Genomic DNA, 22,914 nt, shown 5'->3' with positions numbered 1-22,914 from the left:
ACTACATACATAAAGCCAGAGGTGGGCTGCTAAGGTGGAAGAGAGATGTGTGCTCACCCCTTGGCTCTGAGTGCTAGCGGAGTCCAGCGCAATTCTGCTACTGCACCTGGGCAGGTAGCAAAATCACACGTGGACACACAGGCGTGCCTGTGGCTCTGAGTGCGAGTGGAGGCTTTTTAAAAAAATTAATATTTTTATTGATTTTTATAATATAAAACACACACACAACATATAACATATAACATAGATAATAGTGATAGATAAATTAGTGAAGATTGGACTTAATCCCTGGATAGTTCAGTGGATTTCAAGCTAGCTGAAGCGTAGACATCAGAGAGTTATTGTTAATGGCGAGTATTCTGAGCAGAGTCAGGTTACAAGCGGTGTGCCACAAGGGTCTGTTCTGGGTCCTATTCTTTTTAATATGTTTGTGAGTGACATAGGGGAAGGTTTGGTAGGGAAGGTTTGCCTATTTGCCGATGACTCTAAAGTGTGCAATAGGGTTGATATTCCTGGAGGCGTCTGTAATATGGTAAATGATTTAGCTTTACTAGATAAATGGTCAAAGCAATGGAAACTGCAGTTTAATGTTTCCAAATGTAAAATAATGCACTTGGGGAAAAGGAATCCTCAATCTGAGTACTGTATTGGCAGTTCTGTGTTAGCAAAAACTTCAGAAGAAAAGGATTTAGGGGTAGTGATTTCTCAAAATGGGTGAGCAGTGTGGTCGGGCGGTAGGAAAAGCAAGTAGGATGCTTGGCTGCATAACTAGAGGTATAACAAGCAGGAAGAGGGAGATTGTGATCCCCTTATATAGAGCGCTGGTGAGACCACATTTGGAGTACAGTAATACCCCGGTTATTGCGTCCCCGACCATTGCGAACAGGGTAATTTGCGATTTTTCAACCCGGAAGTCAAAACACCATCTGCGCATGTGTGCCCTTTTTTTCTATGGGCACGCATGCGTAGATGGCGCCCGGCAGATCAGCTGCTGGGCGGCTTCCCTGGGTCTTCCCCCTCTTGCTGCGCGGGAGGGAGAGCAGCGGGCATCAGCAAGGAGTTTCCCCACCGCCCACGCAAACTCCTCGCTGCCGCCCGCCCTTCGCCCGCCCACGCCGTTCATTCTCGCCGCTTTCGAGCTGAGTCCTGAAGCGAATTCGCTCCAGGACTCAGCTCGAAAGCGGCGACAGCCAGCGCGGAGAAGCCGTTCGCTGGCGCTGGCTGTCGGCGCTTTTGAGCTGAGTCCCGGAGCGAATTCGCTCCGGGACTCAGCTCGAAAGCGGCGACAGCCAGCGCGGAGAAGCCGTTCGCTGGCGCTGGCTGTCGGCGCTTTTGAGCTGAGTCCCGGAGCGAATTCGCTCCGGGACTCAGCTCGAAAGCGGCGACAGCCAGCACGGAGAAGCCGTTCGCTGGCGCTGGCTGTCGGCGCTTTTGAGCTGAGTCCCGGAGCGAATTCGCTCCGGGACTCAGCTCGAAAGCGCTGACAGCCAGCGCCAGCGAACGGCTTCTCCGCGCTGGCTGTCGCAGCGAACGGCTTGTTCGCCGCCTGCCTGCCCGCTAGCGAGGAGCCGAAGATTGGGGGCGGCGCGGCTGTTTTAAAATGTCGCCGCCGGCATGGGGGGCTTGCCAGCACCCCCCGGGCCCCCAACCCGGGTTTGGGGGGCTGCTAGGAAGCCCCCCATGCCGGCGGCGACATTTTAAAACAGCCGCGCCGCCCCCAATCTTCGGCTCCTCGCTAGCGCTGCGGGAGTAAAAACACCATCTGCACATGCGCAGATGGTGTTTTTACTTCCGCAGCGCTACTTCGCGAAAACCCGTTCGTTGCGGGGGGTCCTGGAACGGAACCCTCGCAACGAGCGGGGGATCACTGTACTGTGTTCAGTTCTGGAGACCTCACCTACAAAAAGAGATTGATAAAATTGAAGGGGTCCAAAGACGGGCTACAAGAATGGTGGAAGGTCTTAAGCATAAAACGTATCAGGAAAGACTTCATGAACTCCATCTGTATAGTCTGGAGGACAGAAGGAAAAGGGGGGACATGATTGAAACATTTAAATATGTGAAAGGGTTAAATAGGGTTCAGGAGGGAAGTGTTTTTAATAGGAAAGTGAACACAAGATCAAGGGGGCGCAATCTGTTAGTTGGGGGAAAGATCAAAAGCAATGTGAGAAAATATTATTTGACTGAAAGAGTAGTAGATGCTTGGAACAAACTTCCAGCAGACGTGGTTGGTAAATCCACAGTAACATGCCTGGGATAAACATATATCCATCGTAAGATAAAATACAGAAAATAGTATAAGGACAGACTAGATGGACCATGAGGTCTTTTTCTGCCGTCAGACTTCTATGTTTCTATGTTTCTAACATGTGCTCAGTGATCCCACCAGCAGACAATCAATCATACCCCACCACCAGTTGGGGGTATTTCTTGTATAAATCATTTAAACCCAAGAGTGAAATATTTCTTGACATATTATAGAGTGATTCCTTATAGCTTGGTCTCGGATCCTACTCGCCATATATCGTCTTACCTTGTCCCATCGCCCCATCAGCTGTTGCAAATTAGTTTCATTAATCGAATTCATCCTTTTACCCATAATCTCGAATCGAATGTGGTCCACCATATACCTACACCAATTTTGCATTGTCCATTTTGTCGCGTCTTTCCACCCCAAGAGTGCGAGTGGAGTCCAGCACAATTATACTACTGCACCTGGGCAAGGAGTGAAATCACAGGTGAGGTGCTATGCTTCCACCTTTCGGCCTCTCGCGCAACTGCAGTTCTGCACCCGGCTGGAGCTTCCTTGGCAGTGGTGGCAGGTGAGCTTTGGGGCCCAGCAGAGGGCGTCCCAGCTGCCTAACCTCCGTCCTGGCCCAGCCAGCGGGCCAGTGCCAGCCCCTCGGCCATGCCAGCGCAGTGCCAGCTGCTGCCGTCAGTGCCTCCCACTCGCAGCCGCTCACAGCTGAATGCCTCACCGCCGCCCCGCAGCTACTGCCCGGTGCCCTCCTGCTCCTACTTTGACGCCTGCTTGGCAGCACTGCCTTCACTGCCTGCCCCGCTGCCCCGCGCCTGCCAGAGCTGTCCGGCCCCCGCTGACCCTGTAGGCCCAGCTCATGCCCGAGCCCTTCTGGGTGCCCAAGAGCTGCAACGGAGGCGGTGGCAGCGTGGTATACAAGAGAGAAAAAGAAAAAGAGAGATAGCAAGAGAGACAGAGAGAGAGAGATGGAGGGAAGGAAGGAGGGAGAGAGAAAAAAGAGACAAGGAGGAAGAGAGAAAAAGAGAGGAAGGGATGAAGAGAGTAAGAAAGAGGGAGGGAGGGAGAGAAATATAATTTTTTTGTGGATTTTTTTTTTGCTAAACTTTTTTTGCCGCAGCCCCCCTGCCCCCCCCCCCCCTCTGCTCAATGGTGTCCCTCTTTCCAAATCTTAAAATCTGGTCACTTTAGCCTAGTAGGCTAGGGTTTTGCCTTCCCCAGGCTCCAAAGGCTTCCCCAATCCCCTGGAGGCTCTCTGGAAGCCAAAAACGCCCTCCCAGAGCCTCTGTGCAAGCCAAAAATCAGCTGGCCAGCACACACATGCACGTTAGAGCTGAGCTAGGACAAGGATGTGCCAGCAGATATGGCTCTGCGTGCCACCTGTGACACCCATGCCATAGGTTCGCCATCACTGTTATAGATCATCAAGCAGAGGAAAATAAAAGTTGAAACGAATTGTAGAAAAATGTACCACCTAGGGGCTATAAACGGTACTGCAACAATCCCCAGCTCAACCCCTAAATTATGAAAACAACACTTTTGAATCATCCACCTCTTTCTCTTGGGCGCTGAAATTTTATGAAAAAATTCACATGAGACGTTTGGAAAAAGAGAACAGAAATATTTATTCTCTCTGGGTATACCAAAAATAGTTTGCAAAGCGGGTACTATTCATAAGGGAAGAGACACTTGTACAGAAGCTAAAGAGCAGGTTATATAGTTTTTACAAGTCACAAAGGTACATAGAATTCCTTGCCCAAGTATGGTCTACATCCTGTCTCTTTCTCCTGGAGATGAATACTATCTTATATGGTTTATTGGGTAAACAGCAAACATTTACCTTGTTAAAAACAGATCCCAAAATGATAGTCACAAGATAAGGAAAAACAGGAAATCCTTATCTTGTTAAAGACAGAAGCCACAGACAGCAAATACTGATATCCTTAAAGAGAAAAAACAGGAAATCCTTATCTTGTTGTAGACAGAAGCTACAGACAGCAAATACTGATATTCTTAAAATAAAACTTAAATTATTTTATACACAATGGATTTTTCCTCCAATGTGATTGGATGGCCTAGTCCATGGACACAGGTAGGATTGAACCAAGGCTTGGGTGGTCGCTTCTGGGGAAGCCCCATAGAGCGTGGCCCTCCGAGGGTCCACAATGGGGACTCTGCTTCGTGACCCAGGCGAGAACACCAAAGGGGGCTTATTCTCGGCCTTCCATCCCTGAGCAGGAGGGGGATCTGTGCATTGGCTGCCAGGGTTGGAACAGGGTTGGAAGGGGCCTTGGAGGTCTCCTAGTCCAACCCCCTGGTTAGGCAGGACCCCCTTCCCCTCTGCTGAGTGCCCCTCAACTCTTCACCTTCCCTTGGGAGCTGAAGGGTGGGGGGGATTCCAAGGGAGGGAGGGGTCAAATGTTGAGTAGAGGCAGACATGTTGTTTGATCTCTAGGTTACCTGGATTCTATTGGGATTCTTCTCAGTTACTCACTTCAACTGATTTGCTCGAGGAGTAAGGAGCTGGAGCAAAGAGCTGGAATTGCAGTTGGAGTTTTTAGAGGCAAACGAACAATCAAAGTGAAAAGGAAAGACGACTGAGTGGCAAGCAGGACTTGATTTTTAGTCCTGGCAATTTTTTTTTCTTCCTTCCATGGGAGTTCCACCTTGAGGTAACCGCCTTCTGCCGCACGAATCCCAGTGACCAGTTAGGTCCCACAGAGTGGGCCTTCTCCGGGTCCCGTCAACTAAACAATATCGTCTGGTGGGACTCAGGGGAAGAGCCTTCTCTGTGGTGGCCCCGACCCTCTGGAACCAGTTCCCTCCAGAGATCAGAATTGCCCCGACCCTCCTTGCCTTTCGTAAGCTCCTTAAAACCCACCTCTGTCGTCAGGCATGGGGGAATTGAATTATTCCTTCCCCCCAGGCCTATACAATTTATGCAAGGTATATTTGTGTGTATGTTGGGCTTTTAATAAGGGTTTTTACTTCTTTTAAATATTAGATTTGTTATATGTTGTTTTATTATTGTTGTTAGACGCCCCGAGTCTACGGAGAGGGGCGGCATACAAATCTAATAAATAAATAAACAAATAAACAAACAAACAAATAAATAAATAAAATATTTATTCTTGGTGAGCAGAAATTTACTCTTCTCCCCCTCCCCTTTTCTCTTTCAGCCATGGAGCCACAAAACGATGTAGTCTTCAAAGTAACAATAGCCATACTTGTGACTTACATTTTCATCTGTCTCTGGTACTTATTGCGCTATTGCAAGTAAGTGGCTCCTGATCGGGGTAGTGGTGTCACCACAATTGAGGGAGGCCTGGGGCCCTGGAAAGCCCCCCCCCCAAAAAAAATCCTGGTTGGGCTAATAGGAGGAAGGATAGACTCCCTTGGGTCTGGAAGGGACCTTGAAGGTCTTCTAGCCCAACCCCCAATCTATAAGAATGAGCTTTCTTATCCTTTTGAGAAATGGACCACTCACTGATATTTTGTCCTTTTTGTCTTCTTCAATCCACAGAAGGCGATGGGAGCAAGTGCCACCAGAACCACCAATTGCAGATGTGGAGGCCCATGTCATCTTTGTTGCACCCGACAATGTGATGGTTGGTAAGTATTTGCACTAATTTGGTCATCAATTTTCCTTTATTTTTCTATCTGAAATATATTCCGTTTTTATTGTTGGTGTTATTTAATTCTCCCAGTATTTTGTGCATTTGCACTTCCTGTTTTGGGTAGGGGTGCTTGGAGGGTGGAAGATAGCGGGAAAGAAAAGTAGGTGCCTTTAATGTGAATTTGGTTTCTTATTTATTCTTTTGTTTCTTTCTTCATTATTAAAATATTCAATCTGTTCTTTTTTTGCCCAGGGTCAGATGACAGCGACCATTCCATTGTCGAGCTGGGAGGTGCGGGAATTGGAGGCTTCTGGGATGAGGATCCAGATTGATGGATGTCGCCTCCACAAAAAAGGGGTTCTCTTTTTTTTGTAAATAGTTTGTAATTTAATTTAAATATAGTTTCAAATGTTAAAAGGGGAAATTGTAAATAGTTTTTATGTAAAATATGGACTAATGTGTTATTTGTTTTAAATGCATTGACATTTGTATGGATATGGGTTGAAAATCCTCAGAGGTCAGCGGTTCAAATCTCATCACCGGCTCAAGGTTGACTCAGCCTTCCATCCTTCCGAGGTGGGTAAAATGAGGACCCGGATTGTGGGGGCAATAGCCTAGCTCTGTTTAAAAAGTGTTATTGCTAACATGTTGTAAGCCGCCCGGAGTCTAAGGAGAAGGGCGGCATAAAAATCGAATAAATAAAATAAAAGTAAATAATAAAAAAATATTATTTTACTGAAAGAGTAGTAGATCCTTGGAACAAACTTCCAGCAGACGTGGTTGGTAAATCCACAGTAACTGAATTTAAACATACCTGGGATAAACATGTATCCATCCTAAGATAAAATACAGGAAATAGTATAAGGGCAGACTAGATGGACCAGGAGGTCTTTTTCTGCCGTCAGTCTTCTATGTTTCTATGGAAAAAAAAAAAATCCAAACAAAAGGTGGCAGAACCTGGCTTGAAAAGGGTGTCACCCAGAGGGGGGCTGCTAAGGTGTGCTCGCCCCCATGGCTCTGAGTGCTGGCCTGGCCCGGAAGGGGTCCCCTTGCAGGCTGTACCTTTCCCAGGTGATGCTGAGCAGGCTCACTTCTGCGGGCTTCCTTGGACCGCCCCCCCTTCTCCTCTCAGCTTCCCCGCCAACTGGTCCTCCTGCCTCCTTTGGGAGGTCCCCTTCCCACATTTAACCACATGTTGTGTTTCCAGCAGCTGTTGCAAGTGAGGCAAATGACATCTTCCTTGTGCCAGCCGAGAGGAGACTCTTCTTGTCAGTCCCCCCAAGAGGTTTTCTTTGCTGGGAGCCTAGTGGGTGGAGCAGCTCCACAGCTTCCAAAGTTGGCATTTTTGGGGGTGGGGGGACAGAAAAGGTGAGGAACCAAGCTAGAAGGGAAGAGGGTGACATACAAATCTAATAAATAATAATAATAATAATAATAATAATAATAATAATAATAATAATAATAATAATAATCGACATCGCAATCCCAGGAGACAGCAGAATTGAGGAGAAGCAGCTAGAAAAATTAGTGAAATACGAAGATCTAAAAATCGAGCTGCAACGACTCTGGCATAAGCCCGTGAAAGTGGTCCCAGTGGAACTTGGCACGCTGGGCGCAGTGCCAAAGGATCTCAGCGGACATTTGAAAACCATCGGAATTGACAAAATCTCCATCTGTCAATTGCAAAAGGCCGCTTTACTGGGATCGGCAAACATAATTCGCCACTACTGCTCCTACTTTGACGCCTGCTTGGCGGTGGCGCCTTCACTGCCTGCCCCGCTGCCCCGTGCCTGCCAGAGCTGTCCAGCCCCCTGACCCTGCAGGCCCACCTTGGGCACGAGCCCTTCCCGGCGCCCGAGAGCTGCAACGGAGGAGGTGGCAGCGTGGTGTACGAGAGAGAAAGAGAAAAAGAGAGAAAGAAAGAGATGGAGGGAAGGAGGAAGAGAGAAAAGGAGGAAGGGATGAAGAGAGTAAGAAAGAGGGATGGAGGGAGAGAGAGAAAAATAGAATTTTTTTGTGGATTTTTTTTGCTAAACTTTTTTTGCCGCAGCCCCCCCTGCCCCCCCCCCCCTCTGCTCAATGGTGTCCCTCTTTCCAAATCTTAAAATCTGGTCACTTTAGCCTAGTAGGCTAGGGTTTTGCCTTCCCCAGGCTCCAAAGGCTTCCCCAATCCCCTGGAGGCTCTCTGGAAGCCAAAAACGCCCTCCCAGAGCCTCTGTGCAAGCCAAAAATCAGCTGGCCAGCACACACATGCACGTTAGAGCTGAGCTAGGACAAGGATGTGCCAGCAGATATGGCTCTGCGTGCCACCTGTGACACCCATGCCATAGGTTCGCCATCACTGTTATAGATCATCAAGCAGAGGAAAATAAAAGTTGAAACGAATTGTAGAAAAATGTACCACCTAGGGGCTATAAACGGTACTGCAACAATCCCCAGCTCAACCCCTAAATTGCTCAACCCCTAAATTATGAAAACAACACTTTTGAATCATCCACCTCCTCCTCTCTTCCCGTTTTTGCATTAACCCAGCTTGGTTAACATGCCATCTTGAAAAGCAAAGACCTCCCATTTCTTTTTATCATGCCTACTCGTCTATTGATTTTATAGGTTGTCCAGCTGGAATAATTCAGAGGACCATCACAATTTCTCAAAGCTTTGTGATGTTGCAGTTTATCTTGGTGGAGAAAATGTTTCTTGGTTTTAAAAAGGAATGACTAGATAACCTGTCAACCAGTAGCATTATTAAGTAGGCATGAGAAAGCAAACTACGTGTGAGGATCTCCAGGAAATAGAGCATAGATTTCGTTATGGATGAAGTAGATTTCAACATAAGGCTGCACAAAGCTACATATCATCTTAAACCATAACATTATTTGTTCGGATTTGAACCCAGTCACTCTGATTATAAACATGGTTTATGGTTTAGGTCATTGTGGGTTAACAAACTATGATTCAAATGAACAATACAGGTTGGAGAAACTGTTTAAAATAGATTAAACTGCTTGTACTTTTCTTAGTAGCAATATGGAAATGTTTGGAGTTGTCTTCTTCCAGAATATTTTTCTTACAGTACAGTGGTGCCTCTACCTGAGAATGCCTCTACTTACGAAGTTTTCTAGATAAGAACCGGGTGTTCAAGATTTTTTTTGCCTCTCCTGAAGAACCATTTTCCACTTACAAACCCAGATCTCTGAAACTGTACCTGGAAAAGACAGGGAGAAGCCTCCGTGGGGCCTCTCTAGGAATTTCCTGTGAGAAAACAGGGCTGGAAAAGGCAGGGAGAAGCCTCCATGGGGCCTCTCTAGGAATCTCCTGGGAGGAAACAGGGCCAGAAAGGACAGGGAGAAGCTTCCGTGGGGCCTCTCTAGGAATCTCCTGGGAGGAAACAGGGCCGGAAAAGGTGGGGAGAAGCCTCTGTGGGGCCTCTCTAGGAATCTCCTGGGAGGAAACAGGGCTGGAAAAGGCGGGGAGAAGCCTCCGTGCGGCCTCTCTAGGAATCTCCTGGGAGGAAACAGGGCCGGAAAAGGCGGGTAGAAGCCTCCGTGCGGCCTCTCTAGGAATCTCCTGGGAGGAAACAGGGCTGGAAAAGGCGGGGAGAAGCCTCCGTGCGGCCTCCCTAGGACTCTCCTGGGAGAAAACAGGGCCGGAAAAGGCGGGGAGAAGCCTCCATGCGGCCTCTCTAGGACTCTCCTGGGAGGAAACAGGGCCTCTACCCTCCCTGTGGTTACCTCAATCACACACATTATTTACTTTTGCATTGATTCCTATGGGAAAAATTGCTTCTTCTTACAAACCCTTCTGCTTAAGAACCTGGTCACAGAACAAATTAAATTTGTAAATAGAGGTACCACTGTACTATCTAGTCTAGCCTTTAACACGAGTATTTTTTCAGTAGATTTAAGTACTAAACAGAAATTTTCTGGTATATCTCCAATAACTAACCAAGTCTGATGCTACTTGGTTTTTTGCAGTCAGCCAGCTGCTCTACCAGGATATGCAAAAAAACTGTTTAAAAACTTACTTTTTAAAGCATTCAAAATACAACCCTAACATGTGTTTAACAACGATGAATTGGGCGGGCATCTTCAACTGGATTTTGAACTGAACAGTCTGACTTTTCATGCGGAAAGTGTTCAAAGGACATAAACTTCAGATGTTGTTTAGCTTCCTCTATGAAAAATTTATCTAGCTAACCGCACCAGGCAACGGTCTGTCATTACGCTGCAGTTTCAACCAGAAGCCCTCATTGGCTGGTGAACCAGGAAGAGCAGAATTTGAAATGTTCTCAGAAAACAAACGAAAGTAAAAAAACATGACACTGAAATTCTGCAGGTTGCTACACAAAGCTGCATCTCCGACTGGTGTAGATAAGCACACGAACGTTAGGGCAGGGGCAAGTATGTTGAGGCAGTATAAGCAAGAATTTATGAAACCTGAGCTGCAAAAAGCTAGCGTTCAGTTCCACAGACTGAATTCACAAGTTTCAAAAGTGAAATGGACCAGCTCCATTCAGATACTAGAAGTAGGGAGTGCTAATTTAATGTCAGAATATACTCTTATGTCATACACAGAACTTGATTTTGGGGAACAGTGTTGCAAATCAGGGTGTGTACATTAAGCTCTGTATTTTTTTCAGATAAATTGAACAGTGAACAAAATTACTCATCAATTTTTTTACAAACAGAACTACTATCAGAGAGTCTATGTTACGCTAGCTCAGGTGTCTTCAAATTTGGCAACTTGCGGACTTCAACGCTGGGGCTGAAGTCCACAAGTCCTAAAGTTGCCAGGTTGGGGGACTCCTGCGTTAGCTAAACCCGAACAGGCAATCAAATTAAGCTTTGTGCCTGTTGATGAGGCACAATAAGGACATTACTTGAAGAACAGGTATTTAAGAAGCAGAACAGTAATCCTAACAATGACAGAACGCTTGAGAATTAAGAGCGAAGCCAAGCTTGTAGACTAATTGACAACAACTACTCATTGGTCAATTCAGACTTTTATTTTATTTTTTAAAAGTTATGAACTCAATAAATTACACAATAATCCCCCCCCCCTGAATAAATTTTTCACAAAATAAAATTTACAATTTATAAGAGAAAGCTTTGAAACTCCTTTCTCTTTGAAGTGCTGATGAGTTATTTTTTATTTTATTTTATCTTACGCTGGTGGATTGTTCTGTGACTGCAACAATTGATTTCAAATATTTTACAGGAAATCAAACCAAACACAATCAACAACAAAAATCACACGCAGAGATTTTAAGGGACAATTATTCAGTAGATAATAAATGGAACAATCAAGTTGACATTCAATGCCAACATACTAAGCACCAATAACAGAAGTGACCAGGGAAGTTTCCCCAACTTTTAAAAATAAGAAACAAGTGCACTTTTAACATGAACTGTGTAACTGGGCAATATGTAATTTGCTCTGTTTGTAGCTTCTGCACTGCACTAAAAAGAACACCAAATAATATATCCAAAAATCTGAAAGACTTGTTAGGTGCCAAGAAACTGTATGTAGTAATCAGACTAGTTAGGACATATGTGGTTGAGAGTTGCTGGTTTTTCTAATATGTAAGGACTGTGAGGATCCTGCACTCATTCTTTATGTTTGACACAAAAAGTATGTGACTGTTCAGTTGATGGTAGATAGTGTCATTGAGCACAGGAAACCACAGAAGTGTCATCCTATGTGCAATGCAATCTTGTCTCTAAAGGCACAAAACGGTGCTTTAAAGAATGAAGACGTTTGTTTACTTTGAAGCGTTGATATTCTAAACGTATGTAAGTTAAGCTCTTGTCTTATCCTCTCAGTTAAAGGGCAAACATTACCAGGATCTTCAACTAAAACAATTTAGCAATGCAAGCCAGTTATATGTTACCCTAGTTGAAATTCTCTTAAAATAGATCTGTTAATGTGACATATGTTATTTTAATGAAAAAAATTAATTTTTTTTCCAAAATTGCATGAGCTATTAAAGTAACAATCCTATGCATACTTACCTCACTGAACTGTGAGACTTGCTTACTATTAGCAAGAAAAGGATTATACTACATGACTGATAACTACACTGAACAACCCCTCCCCCCATCACTTATTTTTCAAGTTTTAGAAATATATCCTCTTGAATGTCCCCTTGTTTTATGTGGACATAGCAGCTAAGGAGTAAACAAATACCTTTCTTACCTACTTTTCAGATTCTAGGAATATCAAACAAGGGTTTTAAAACATAATTTCTACAGTGCTTCTCTTAAGAAAACATAGGACAATTCACTTTCTGGTTTCTGTGCTGTAGCTGATGGCATTGGGACAGTTTCAACCTGTACAATAAAATATTTTTGACATGAAGACATATACTACACTATTTCCTCTCATGAAATTTAGCTACCAGTATTTATTCATCAATTGAGCCTTCATTTGCTTATTGCACCAGATTTGGAATTCTTTTTAACTATACAGTATGTATGAACAGGATGCTGCAACCTGCAAACCAGTAGCCTGCGAGAGAAGCCGGTTGCTGAGCGCTTCAGGCGGAAACAAAAAGAGGGATTCAGTTTAGCAGTACAGACTCCAGTTAGGATCCAGTACAGGGGGCAAAATTAATGCCACTAATGTCACATCAGTGGCATTATCCACTGCAATGGTAGTGGGATGAACATTTAGTCTTTGAGTTGGACTAATTATACACGATGCTCTCCTTGTATGTGTTTAAAAAACAGTGGCCAATTTTCTCTAATTTTCACCCAAACAACAGAAGTAATGAATCTCTGCCAAACAACAAAATAAATCTTGAGGGAACCATAATTTGAAGATTAAAAAAAACCCAAAGCCTTTTTTTAAAAAAAGAAAATGTCAAATACAAAATAATTATTTGGTTATCCTTGAAAAACATACCTAAATATATGGTAACATGACAAAATGTTGGCACCTCAACAGGAATGAGCTATCAGCTTATTTAATACAACCTTCCAAACTATGATTTTCCCTACAGTGCTTGAATCAGAGGTGCCTTGTGCATCATACTGTAGACCTCATTTTGTGTCATCACACTGTTTTAAGGAGAAGGGAATGGGCACAGAAGCTAGGGCATCAAAGAATGGGTCACAATCATTCAATTCTACGAAATCTATAAATTTGGAACATATCATTTCCATATTGGGAGGGGTTACATCACTCACAGTGACATAAATATATATACATTTACTCTACAAAGTTGATTGACGATTTGCATTGCCAGCATGCAAGTCTTCTCCTTCAAGGGCATTCAAGATTCTGCAGTAAGAAACTGGAATGTTTGAAATATTCCATAAAGTATTCCTAGAAAACCATTGCCCAACTTGTTAATTTTCCTGATAAGTTGGAAAGCTTTTTACAGATGTAGCTCGGGAATATACATATTTGGATACTGAAACAAGAAGAGCAACCTTTTTGCTTAGCGTACAAAAATAAAGAGAAATGCAATGGGGGAAACACATGGAGCCCTGACTCTTAAAATGTGGGTTAGTCTGGTTTTTGCTTCTTTAAATGCTGCACCATTGTTACACACATTTCTGCCAAAAAAGCAAAGTACTTCAGAAGTCACGTGTCCCAACTGCTGTCTTTAAAAGCAATTTTGACTAACCGGAGTTCGAGTTCAAAAGCATCTGGCCGGTCTTGTGGGTTAGCAGCAAGCATTTCCTTAATCAGCTGTTTCATGCAAGCATTCATTTTCTTTTTCTTAACAGGTATGAGTAGTTCCATTTTTGGATTTTCCAGCAGTGCCTCTCCAACAGGTACAATCTCAGTCCCTTGTTTCACGTAACTGCCCAGGAGTTCTTTCTTTGTCTCTGTGTCCACAAAAGTGATCCTTTCTAGCATTGCCCAGATTATAATCCCCAATGCAAAAATGTCTGCTTTGGCAGTGTAGTGCCCTTCCCAAACTTCAGGAGCCATGTAGAAGTCTGTGCCACAAGCAGTGGACAGAAAACATTTATTTACATTCACAGGCTCTTCTGGGTTTTGCCCTGATGCTGAACAAACCTTGCTGAGGCCAAAGTCAGCCACTTTCAAAGTAGGTTCCAAGTCACTCGCATCCATCCTGCTTTGAGAGATCAAGATGTTGTCAGGCTTGAGGTCGCGGTGGATGATCTGGTTTTTGTGCAGGAAAGCCAGGGCACTGCTGAGCTGAAGCATAAAACTAGTGTTGGTCTTACGGCTGGGTTTTCGGGCTAGGAGGTATTCATTCATGTCACCTCCGTCACAAAAATCCATCACAAACCAAAGATAGTAGGCACTTCTGGGATCAAAGGCAATTTCACCCTTCAAGGAGGTCTCTACAAGCTACAATACAAAGATAGTTCATGAATATATCGAACAAACATTATTCAAATCCCAATTTACAGCACACTAGACAAACCGTGAGTGACAATTTTTTTTTTTGAAATGGTCTAACATAAAAGCTATTGAAAGTATTAATGTACCTTTTCCAAGGAGATCAATTTTTCTTTACAATGCTACAAAATTTACTCAATGTATAACCCACCTAGGACATTCAATTGTCTCTGGGTACTTGTTTAAGCAGAAATGTGGGTTGTACATTAGGTAAATAATTTTTGTAGCATTGTAAGGAAAAATTGTTCCCCCTCGGAAAAGGTGCATTAATAATCCTTTCAATAGCTTTTATCTGAGACTACTTTTAAAAAAATCAGCATTGTGGTAAGAAATAGCTTGATCAACTCTAATGAAATTTGTTTTGTTCTTTGAACTCAACTATAAGACCCAATGTTCTTCAGTGGAGGCAAAAAGTGAAGTGCTCCCAGTTTGGGCATGCCTGTCGGTCGTCGGAGAGCCAGTCGCAAAGGCAACACGAGGCTTCGCCCTCCCGCTCAGATGCAGCTATTTGGGTTCATTTCAACCCTGAGTGGAAGTACACTCTATTATTTCCTTGAACCTTCATGTTGCTTAATGGCAAGATTTTTGAAATATCTAAAACTATATCAAACATAGAAAAGCAAGCATATTTTTAACTGATTTTTTTAAACTTTTAAAACAATGTCTGTTATCATTATCTTCATTTACCTGTAAATAAAGCGAAGAGCTGGAACCATGGGACATCTTCTGAACCATGCAGTCTTTTTGCAATATGCATTCTTCCAAGTGGATAACATTTGGGTGTTGGCTTTTAATACTACTAAGTGCCCAGAACTCACGCAAGGCCAGTTCTACGTTCTCTGGTGCATGACACTGAATTTTCTTCACCGCAACACGTGCAGAGGTTTTCCTTACTACTGCTTCATATACCACACCATAGCTGCCACGACCAACCTCTCTTATTAGATCGTATTTTGGCTGGCTACTCACCATTTTCAAGGTCAAGGTGTCTATAGAAATAGAAACACATACAAAAAATGTAGCTGTTTTCACATATCTTAAGATAAAAATGGAGTTTTTGTTAATCCAGCCACTGTAGCTGACAAAGTACAGCACGATTAATTGCACACACACACACACACACACACAACCACTCTCCAGAAATGGGCACCTTTTTTTCTATGAAATGGATAAGACTGAATAAATTAGCATAGGGGAAGATATGCTTTGACTATCGTTTTCTTATGGCAGATTTCTTAAATCAAATAAAACAAGGAATGCTGCTAAACATCCACCAATAATAGAAAAAATGACTTGCTGGAGAATGTATTATACACATAACATACTTGAGCAGAGAGCTGTGTAGGGCAATTCATAGCGTTACATAAATCCATTTTTAAAATAAAAATGTAAATAAATTGGGTCGATCTGTACTACAGCAAAGCATATTTCCTGCATATACAAATTTAATGGACTAAATATCAACTTTCTTGCTCATACCTTTGCTCAGTTCTGAAAACTCTAGTAGGGTTGGCTAGAATTTTACCAGCCACATTCTAAAGATAACAATGCAGGTTTACAGTTGTTATGGAAATACCTTCTTAGAGGCAAAATTATTCCACCAAGCAAATGGCTTCCACCAATTCAAACTGCTCATTTGAACTCACTGACAGGCTCCCCATCTATACCAAGTCAAGCATATTATGCTCCTATGAAGCAAAAGAAGCACCTGAATGGAAGAGGCCCAAATTCCTTGGTCTTTGACTTGCGACCACAATGGAGCCCAAAATTTCTATTGTTAAGTGAAACATTTCTTATGTGAGTTTTGTCCCGTTTTACGACCTTGCTTGCCATAGCTGTTAAGTGAATCACCACACTTGGTGAGTAACCTGGTTGTCAAGTGAATTGGGCTTCCCTGTCGTCTTTGATTATCAGGAGATTGCAAGAGCAACCGTCATAAGTGTGGACCAATTGCCAAGCATCGGAATCTTGATCATGTGACCATGGGGATGCTTCAGAGGCTGCAACTCTGAAAAATGGCCATAACTCACTTTTTTTTCAGTGGTGCTGCAACTTTGAACTGTCACTAAATGAACTGCTGTTAAGGAGGGGTGGATTGCTAGCACCGGCCACTGCCAGTGCGATGCGCACGCAGCTTCAGTTGTCGCATGTGTATGCGCTATGTGTGCGCGTGCATGTTGCAAGCGTGCGCAAAAAGCAAAAATACAAAAAAAGATGGCGGCACCCATACGACTGGCACCAGTAGCAGTCGTGCATAAATTGCCCAATCTGTCAGCCACTACCAGCAACTCACTATTGGTTATAAGTTGAAGACCACCTATAACAGTGATGGCAAACCTTTTTTTCCCTCGTGTGTTGAAAGAGCGTGCGCGCGTGTTATTGCGCAAGCGTGAGTGCCCATACCCATAATTCAATGCCTGGGAAAGGCGAAAACAGCTTCCCCTGCCCCACAGAGGTCACAAATGGCCTGTTTCCCAACTTCTGATGGGTCAGTAGGCTCGTATTTCGCCCTCACCAGGTTCCAAAGGCCTCCCTGGAGCTGAGGGAGGGTAAAAACTTCTTCCCCCACCCCGTCCAAGGCTCTCTGAAAGCTACAAATGCCCTCCCAGAGCTCTGCGTGAGTCAAAAATCAGCTGGCCGGCACACACATGCACCTTAAAGCTGAGCTAGGGCAACAGCTCAGATGCCAGCAGATATGGCTCTGCACTCCACATGTGGCACCCGTGCCATAGGTTCGCCATCACTGACCTATACTCAATTCAGAAGAACTGTCAACATTTCGATATGAAATTTAACCCCAGAGGAAGCCAATTTCCTCTTTCACAACATGGAAGGAGATCCATCCCTTTATCTCGGCTGATCCTGGGCATGTTTATTTACTGTGTATTATGTATATATACCATAATATAAGATCAAACACCAGAATAATATACATGTTGCACAGAATATGATGTACATATGGAAATGTATGACTAGGGGTTTTTTTTCTCTCTAACAACTTGCATAATATTCTTGATATTATTCATGCTGTCTTGTTTTCTTGTATGGACCGCAGCAGTAGAGGCTAAAACAACTTCCTTGGATACATGACCTGCAATGACAATGAACCGGAACAGGCCCCACCGTGGCTGGCTGGCTCTAATTTACCTGCCTCCAAAAAGGGGGACTCGAAAGGGGCACCAACCCCTCCCGCTCCACCAAGGGGCGGGTGCCCACTGTAAAGAAGCCGAAAACAGCCCCATTTGTGGGTCGGCCTCGTCTCAGCTGAGGCCGGCGGGGGAAATCTCTTCGGCCATAGGACAAGCCAACACGCCGCCTTTAAAGACCCGAACCCGTCAGTCTACCCACCGTCGACCGCGGGCCCCGAGCTCGCCCTTGGGCCGCCAAGCGCTTGACGGGCTGCAGCCGCCCTGAGCGTCCCCACCCGGCCTCATTCTCCCAGCACCGCGCCGCACTTGACAGCCCGGCGTCAGGCGAGGGCCGGGATTTGACAGCCGGATTGGGACACGGCCGGCCGGCTCACAGCGACCCGCTTGGCGTGAGGAGGAAAGCAGGCGGCCGTGTCAGCAACAGCAGCCTCGCCCGCAGCGCCTGGGCCCGACGACACGGTCGCCCAAGAGCCAGGGAGGCCGCTTCGCCTCAGGTTCCTCCTCAGGCCCAGCAGAGAGGCGCGCACAAGCTGCCCGCCATGCACTCCGGGCCTGTCAAAAGAGGCGCTCCTCGCCGTCTCGGCTTTCCCCGACACGGGCCGAAGCGTCGCTTTTCAGGTTCATTTTTACCTCAGAGCTGCCGCGGAGCTCTCTCCTCATGGCCGCCATTATCGGGCTCCCTTCCCCCCCTCCCCCCACCTTTACTTTCTCCCGGGTTCCCTGACACACCCCCTTTGGGCCCGATGCGCGCACCCCGAGGGGGGCGGTCCCGCGCAACGGGAAGTCGGCCCGGGCGCTGGCCGGCGCCGCGCCTCCGATTGGTTCACGGGAGGAGGCGGGCCTTTTAGCGTCCATTCCGGCGTCCGATTGGGGGGGAAAGGGGAGCGCGCGCCCTTTCTCATTGGCTGCCCCGCCGCTCGCTCACTCTCTTGCTATATTATAAGGCTCGCGCGCTCGCCCGGGGACCCTGCAGAATGGGTTTGTTGCATGGTCGTTCCTTGCGGTGCTTTACATGCGAGGAGCGTTTTGCGTGGCGTTGCGGCACTCCAATGCGGCGCTGTTGCGGTGCAGTTCTTTGCTGCGATTGTTGGCTTCCTTGGATCGGGACCGGGGGAACACCCCCCCCCCCCCAAAACAACCCGCATTGGTTTTAAATTGCATCGTGGGGATGGCTGCTTGGAAGTCGGCTTGCTGCGCTTGGGCATCTCGTGGGCGATGCGCGGAGGATGCACGACGGATTTTGCTGGGGGAGGTTTGGCTTGCGAGGATGACGGCTTGTTCCAGCGGCTCTCCATCGCGCACGCTGCGTTTCTCTCCCCGGGAGCTGAAGACCGTCTTTGGGGGCGCCTTGCTAGGTTTTTCACCTCTTTTTTCCAGCCTCCCCATCCGTTGTATTGGCAGTTCTCTGCTAGCAAAAACTCCAGAAGAGAAGGAGTCTTCGGAGAGGGGCAGCATTCAAATCTAATTTTGTTGTTGTTGTTGTTGTTGTTATTATTATTATTATTATTATTATTATTATTATTATTATTATTATTTAGGGGTAGTGATTTCTGACAGTCTCCAAATGGGTGAACAGTGCGGTCAGGCGGTAGGGAAAGCAAGTAAAATGCTTGGCTGCATAGCTAGAGGTATAATAATTATTTATTTATTTATTCAATTTTTATGCCGCCCTTCTCCTTAGACTCAGGGCGGCGTACAACATGTTAGCAATAGCACTTTTTAACAGAGCCAGCATATTGCCCCCACAATCCAGGTCCTCATTTGACCCACCTCAGAAGGATGGAAGGCTGAGTCAACCTTGAGCCGTTGATGAGATTTGAACTGCTGACCTTCAGATCTACAGTCAGCTTCAGTGGTCTGCAGTACAGCACTCTACCTGCTGTGCCACCCCGGCTCCTAAATTAATAATAATTTAATAATAATAATTTATTAGACTTGTATGCCGCCCCTCTCTGAAGACTTGGGGCGGCTCACAACAACAATGGAACAATACAGATACAAATCTAATAAGGGAGATTGTCATCCCCTTATATAGAGCGCTGGTGAGACCACATTTGGAATATTGTGTCCAGTTCTGGAGACCTCACCTACAAAAAGATATTGACAAAATTGAATGGGTCCAAAGACGGGCTTCAAAAATGGTGGAAGGTCTTAAGCATAAAACGTATCAGGAAAGACTTCATAAACTCAATCTGTATAGTCTGGAGGACAGAAGGAAAAGGGGGGACATGATCGAAACATTTAAATATGTTAAAGGGTTAAATAAGGTTCAGGAGGGAAGTGTTTTTAATAGGAAAGTGAACACAAAACAAGGGGGCGCAATCTGAGGTTAGTTGGGAGAAAGATCAGAAGCAACGTGGGAAAATATTTTACTGAAAGAGTAGTAGATGCTTGCAACAAACTTCCAGCAGACATGGTTGATAAATCCACAGTCACCTGAATTTAAACAAGCCTGGGATAAACCTAGATCCATCCTAAGATAAAATACAGGAAACTATAAGGGCAGAGTAGATGGACCAGGAGGTCTTTTTCTGCTATCAATCTTCTATGTTTCTATGCTCACCACCACCACCCCTTGCACAAAGCCTATCATGATGGATCTTCCTGCTGGATTCTATTTACATCTCTCGCCTTTGTTTTCCTTCCTCTTAATCTGTTGCATATTGAATGCTTAAAGATTTAGCTGATTGAGCTTAAAGAGAGGCAATGGAGAAAATCGAGTCTTCATCCCATTGTTTTCTTAGCGATGGGCTGGTAAGGTGGCATTTTTGGGTGGGCGCCTTTTTCGCCATGCACCAGTCCATGGAGAGATGCTTCTTTGTATTGCTACAGGGACATGAAGGTTGAAATCTGACAGGTGAGATTTTAGCCGCGCTTCTCTTCATGCAGCTGTAAAATACAGCTGTTCGTATTTTGCCTGAAAGGGACACACACGGCTTCTTATTTGTCTCTTTAAAAATAATTTTTATTGTTTTTAAAAACAATACAAAAACAAAAAAAGACAGTAACAGGACACAAAGGTCTTTATATTTTACATTTCTGTAACATTGGGGGAGAAAAAATTTCTATGCATGTATGTCCATCTATCACATTATTAATCTATCACAATAATTTCCATTGGTGTTAATATTTACAATTACTATTTATTACTGTTTGTTTTATTTTAATTTCTAGCCACTTAAAGATTTTTTTCCTACACGGTGGTAAACTCTTGTCAATTCTGTAGTTCATAAGTAAGTTTTGTCATTTCAGCACATGATGGGGACACAATTTGAAGTTAGTTGGGGGAAAGATCAAAAGCAACGTGAGAAAATATTATTTCACTGAAAGAGTAGTAGATCCTTGGAACAAACTTCCAGCAGACATGGTTGGTAAATCCACAGTAACTGAATTTAAACATGCCTGGGATAAACATATATCCATTGTAACATAAAATACAGGAAATAGTATAAGGGCAGACTAGATGGACCTTGAGGTCTTTTTCTGCCGTCAGTCTTCTATGTTTCTATCCATCAATTTGTTTGTGTTCTCTGTAGGAAGATTTCCATCCTTTTCTCATTTTTCATACCTGCTTGAGAAGAGATCTTATCTAGACGGAATCTGCACAGTTTATTTTATTTATTTATTTATTTTGTCCAATGCATAATAATACACAATGAAGGTTATAGTGGATATACTTGAAGTGAAATATATCAAGGAGAGAATAGAGGAGAAAATATAGGAATGAAATATATCAATGAGAGCATAGAAGAAAAGATATAGGGATAGAAGAAAAGATATAGGAGATATAGGAGAGAGAATAGGACGGGATGGGAGGCACACTAGTGCGCTTATGCACGCCCCTTACTGACCTCTTAGGAATCTGGAGAGGTCAACCGTGGATAGTCTAAGAGTAAAATGTTGGTGTTTAGAAGATGACACTACAGAGTCCTCACTTTCTTACCTATGAGCTTTAAGGAGGGCCCCCTCGTCCTAGTATTGTGTGATAGAGAAAACAATTTTTCTCTATCCACCTTTTCTATCCCATGCATGATTTTATACACTTCGATCAAGTTTAAATGCTGTCTTTCAAGGCTGAAGAGACCAAGGCGTTGTAACCTGGTATCATAAGGGAGGTGGTCCATTTCCTTTATAATATTTTAAATTGTAAATTATTAGATTTGTTATAAACTGTTTTTATTGTGTTGTGAGCCGCCCCGAGTCTACGGAAAGGGGCGGCATACAAATCTAATAAATAAATAAATAAAATAAATAATTCTTGTTGCCCTTTTTTGCACCTTTTCCAGTTCTATTATATCCTTCTTGAGGTGCGGTGTCCAGAACTGTACACAGTACTCCAAGTGTGGTCTCACCATCAATTTGTACAGCGAGTATCTCCTGCTTGAGCAAGAAGTTGGGCTTGTAGACCTCCAAAGTCCCTTCCAATATTGTTGTTCTGTTATTTCTGTTAAGATGAGGCTGTTTCAGAATATCTGTCAGAAGAGGGCGCCTTCGAGCTTCAGAAGGAACTTAAGTTGGTATCTACCACAATAAAGAAAAGGCAGAGGAGTTTAATATTGATACCAACAATTCCAGTTCTACGACATCCCTGCCTGGTTCCATTTCTGCACGGTAATGCTCAGTTTCAGAAGCATTATAATGAACATGCTACCAACATCTTTATTTATCTAATCTGGCACCTAGACCAAACTTGATTCTCAAAGGGAACTATATGACCCGGTCCATTTCTATGTTGGGATTGGCAGTTATCAGATTCCTTTGAACGTATGCTATGAATTAACCTCATTGGCACAAACATAGCCCTCATTAAATGTAACGGGATACCATTTCCAAGAATTTCCAATCCCGTGATGGTTTTAGATTCTGGGATTGAAGTCCCAACACACCTAAAGGGCCTCAACTTGTAAATACTGGCAAAAATGTATTCAAAGCCCACTGCAAAAATATAGCCAAGAAAGCTTCAGGAGTTGTAAACCTAATCCCACGTACCTTCTGCTCTGGCAATCTCACACTACTTATCAGAGCTTACAAAACTTTTGCTAGACCCATCCTCGAATACAGCTCATCTGTTTGGAACCCATATCGCATCTCAGACATTAACACCCTTGAAAATGTCCAAAGATACTTCACCAGAAGAGCCCTTCATTCCTCCACTCAAAATAGAATACCCTACCAGACTAGACTTTCAATCCTGGGCCTAGAAAGTTTAGAACTAAGACGCCTTAAACAAGATCTAAGTATTGCCCACAAGATCATATGCTGCAACGTCCTGCCTGTCGGCAACAACTTCAGCTTCAGCCACAACAACACAAGAGCACACAACAGATTTAAACTTAATATTAACCGCTCCAAACTTGACTGTAAAAAATATGGCTTCATCAACCGAGTTGTCGAAGCATGGAACTCATTACTGGACTCCATAATGTCATCCCCAAACCCCCAACACTTTACCCTTAGATTATCTACGGTTGACCTATCCAGATTCCTAAGAGGTCAGTAAGGGGCAAGTACA

At 44.3% G+C, this 22,914-nt stretch overlaps 1 protein-coding gene across 1 annotated transcript; it reads right to left on the bottom strand.

Moving 5' to 3' along the window:
- Positions 1-10,860: 10,860 nt before the first annotated feature.
- Positions 10,861-18,135, bottom strand: PDIK1L (PDLIM1 interacting kinase 1 like). Its single transcript, XM_070764030.1, has 3 exons — positions 18,033-18,135; positions 14,941-15,242; positions 10,861-14,202 (listed from the first exon to the last, which is right to left on the bottom strand). Exons 2-3 carry the CDS (start codon positions 15,223-15,225, stop codon positions 13,462-13,464), a joined length of 1,026 nt encoding a protein of 341 aa, XP_070620131.1. The 5' UTR covers positions 15,226-15,242; positions 18,033-18,135; the 3' UTR covers positions 10,861-13,461.
- Between the last annotated feature and the right edge of the window lie 4,779 nt (positions 18,136-22,914).

This window comes from Erythrolamprus reginae, chromosome 11 (assembly GCF_031021105.1).
Source record: "Erythrolamprus reginae isolate rEryReg1 chromosome 11, rEryReg1.hap1, whole genome shotgun sequence".
Classification (NCBI taxonomy): Eukaryota; Metazoa; Chordata; class Lepidosauria; order Squamata; family Dipsadidae; genus Erythrolamprus; species Erythrolamprus reginae.
This window is presented reverse-complemented; position numbering and strand designations above follow the sequence as displayed.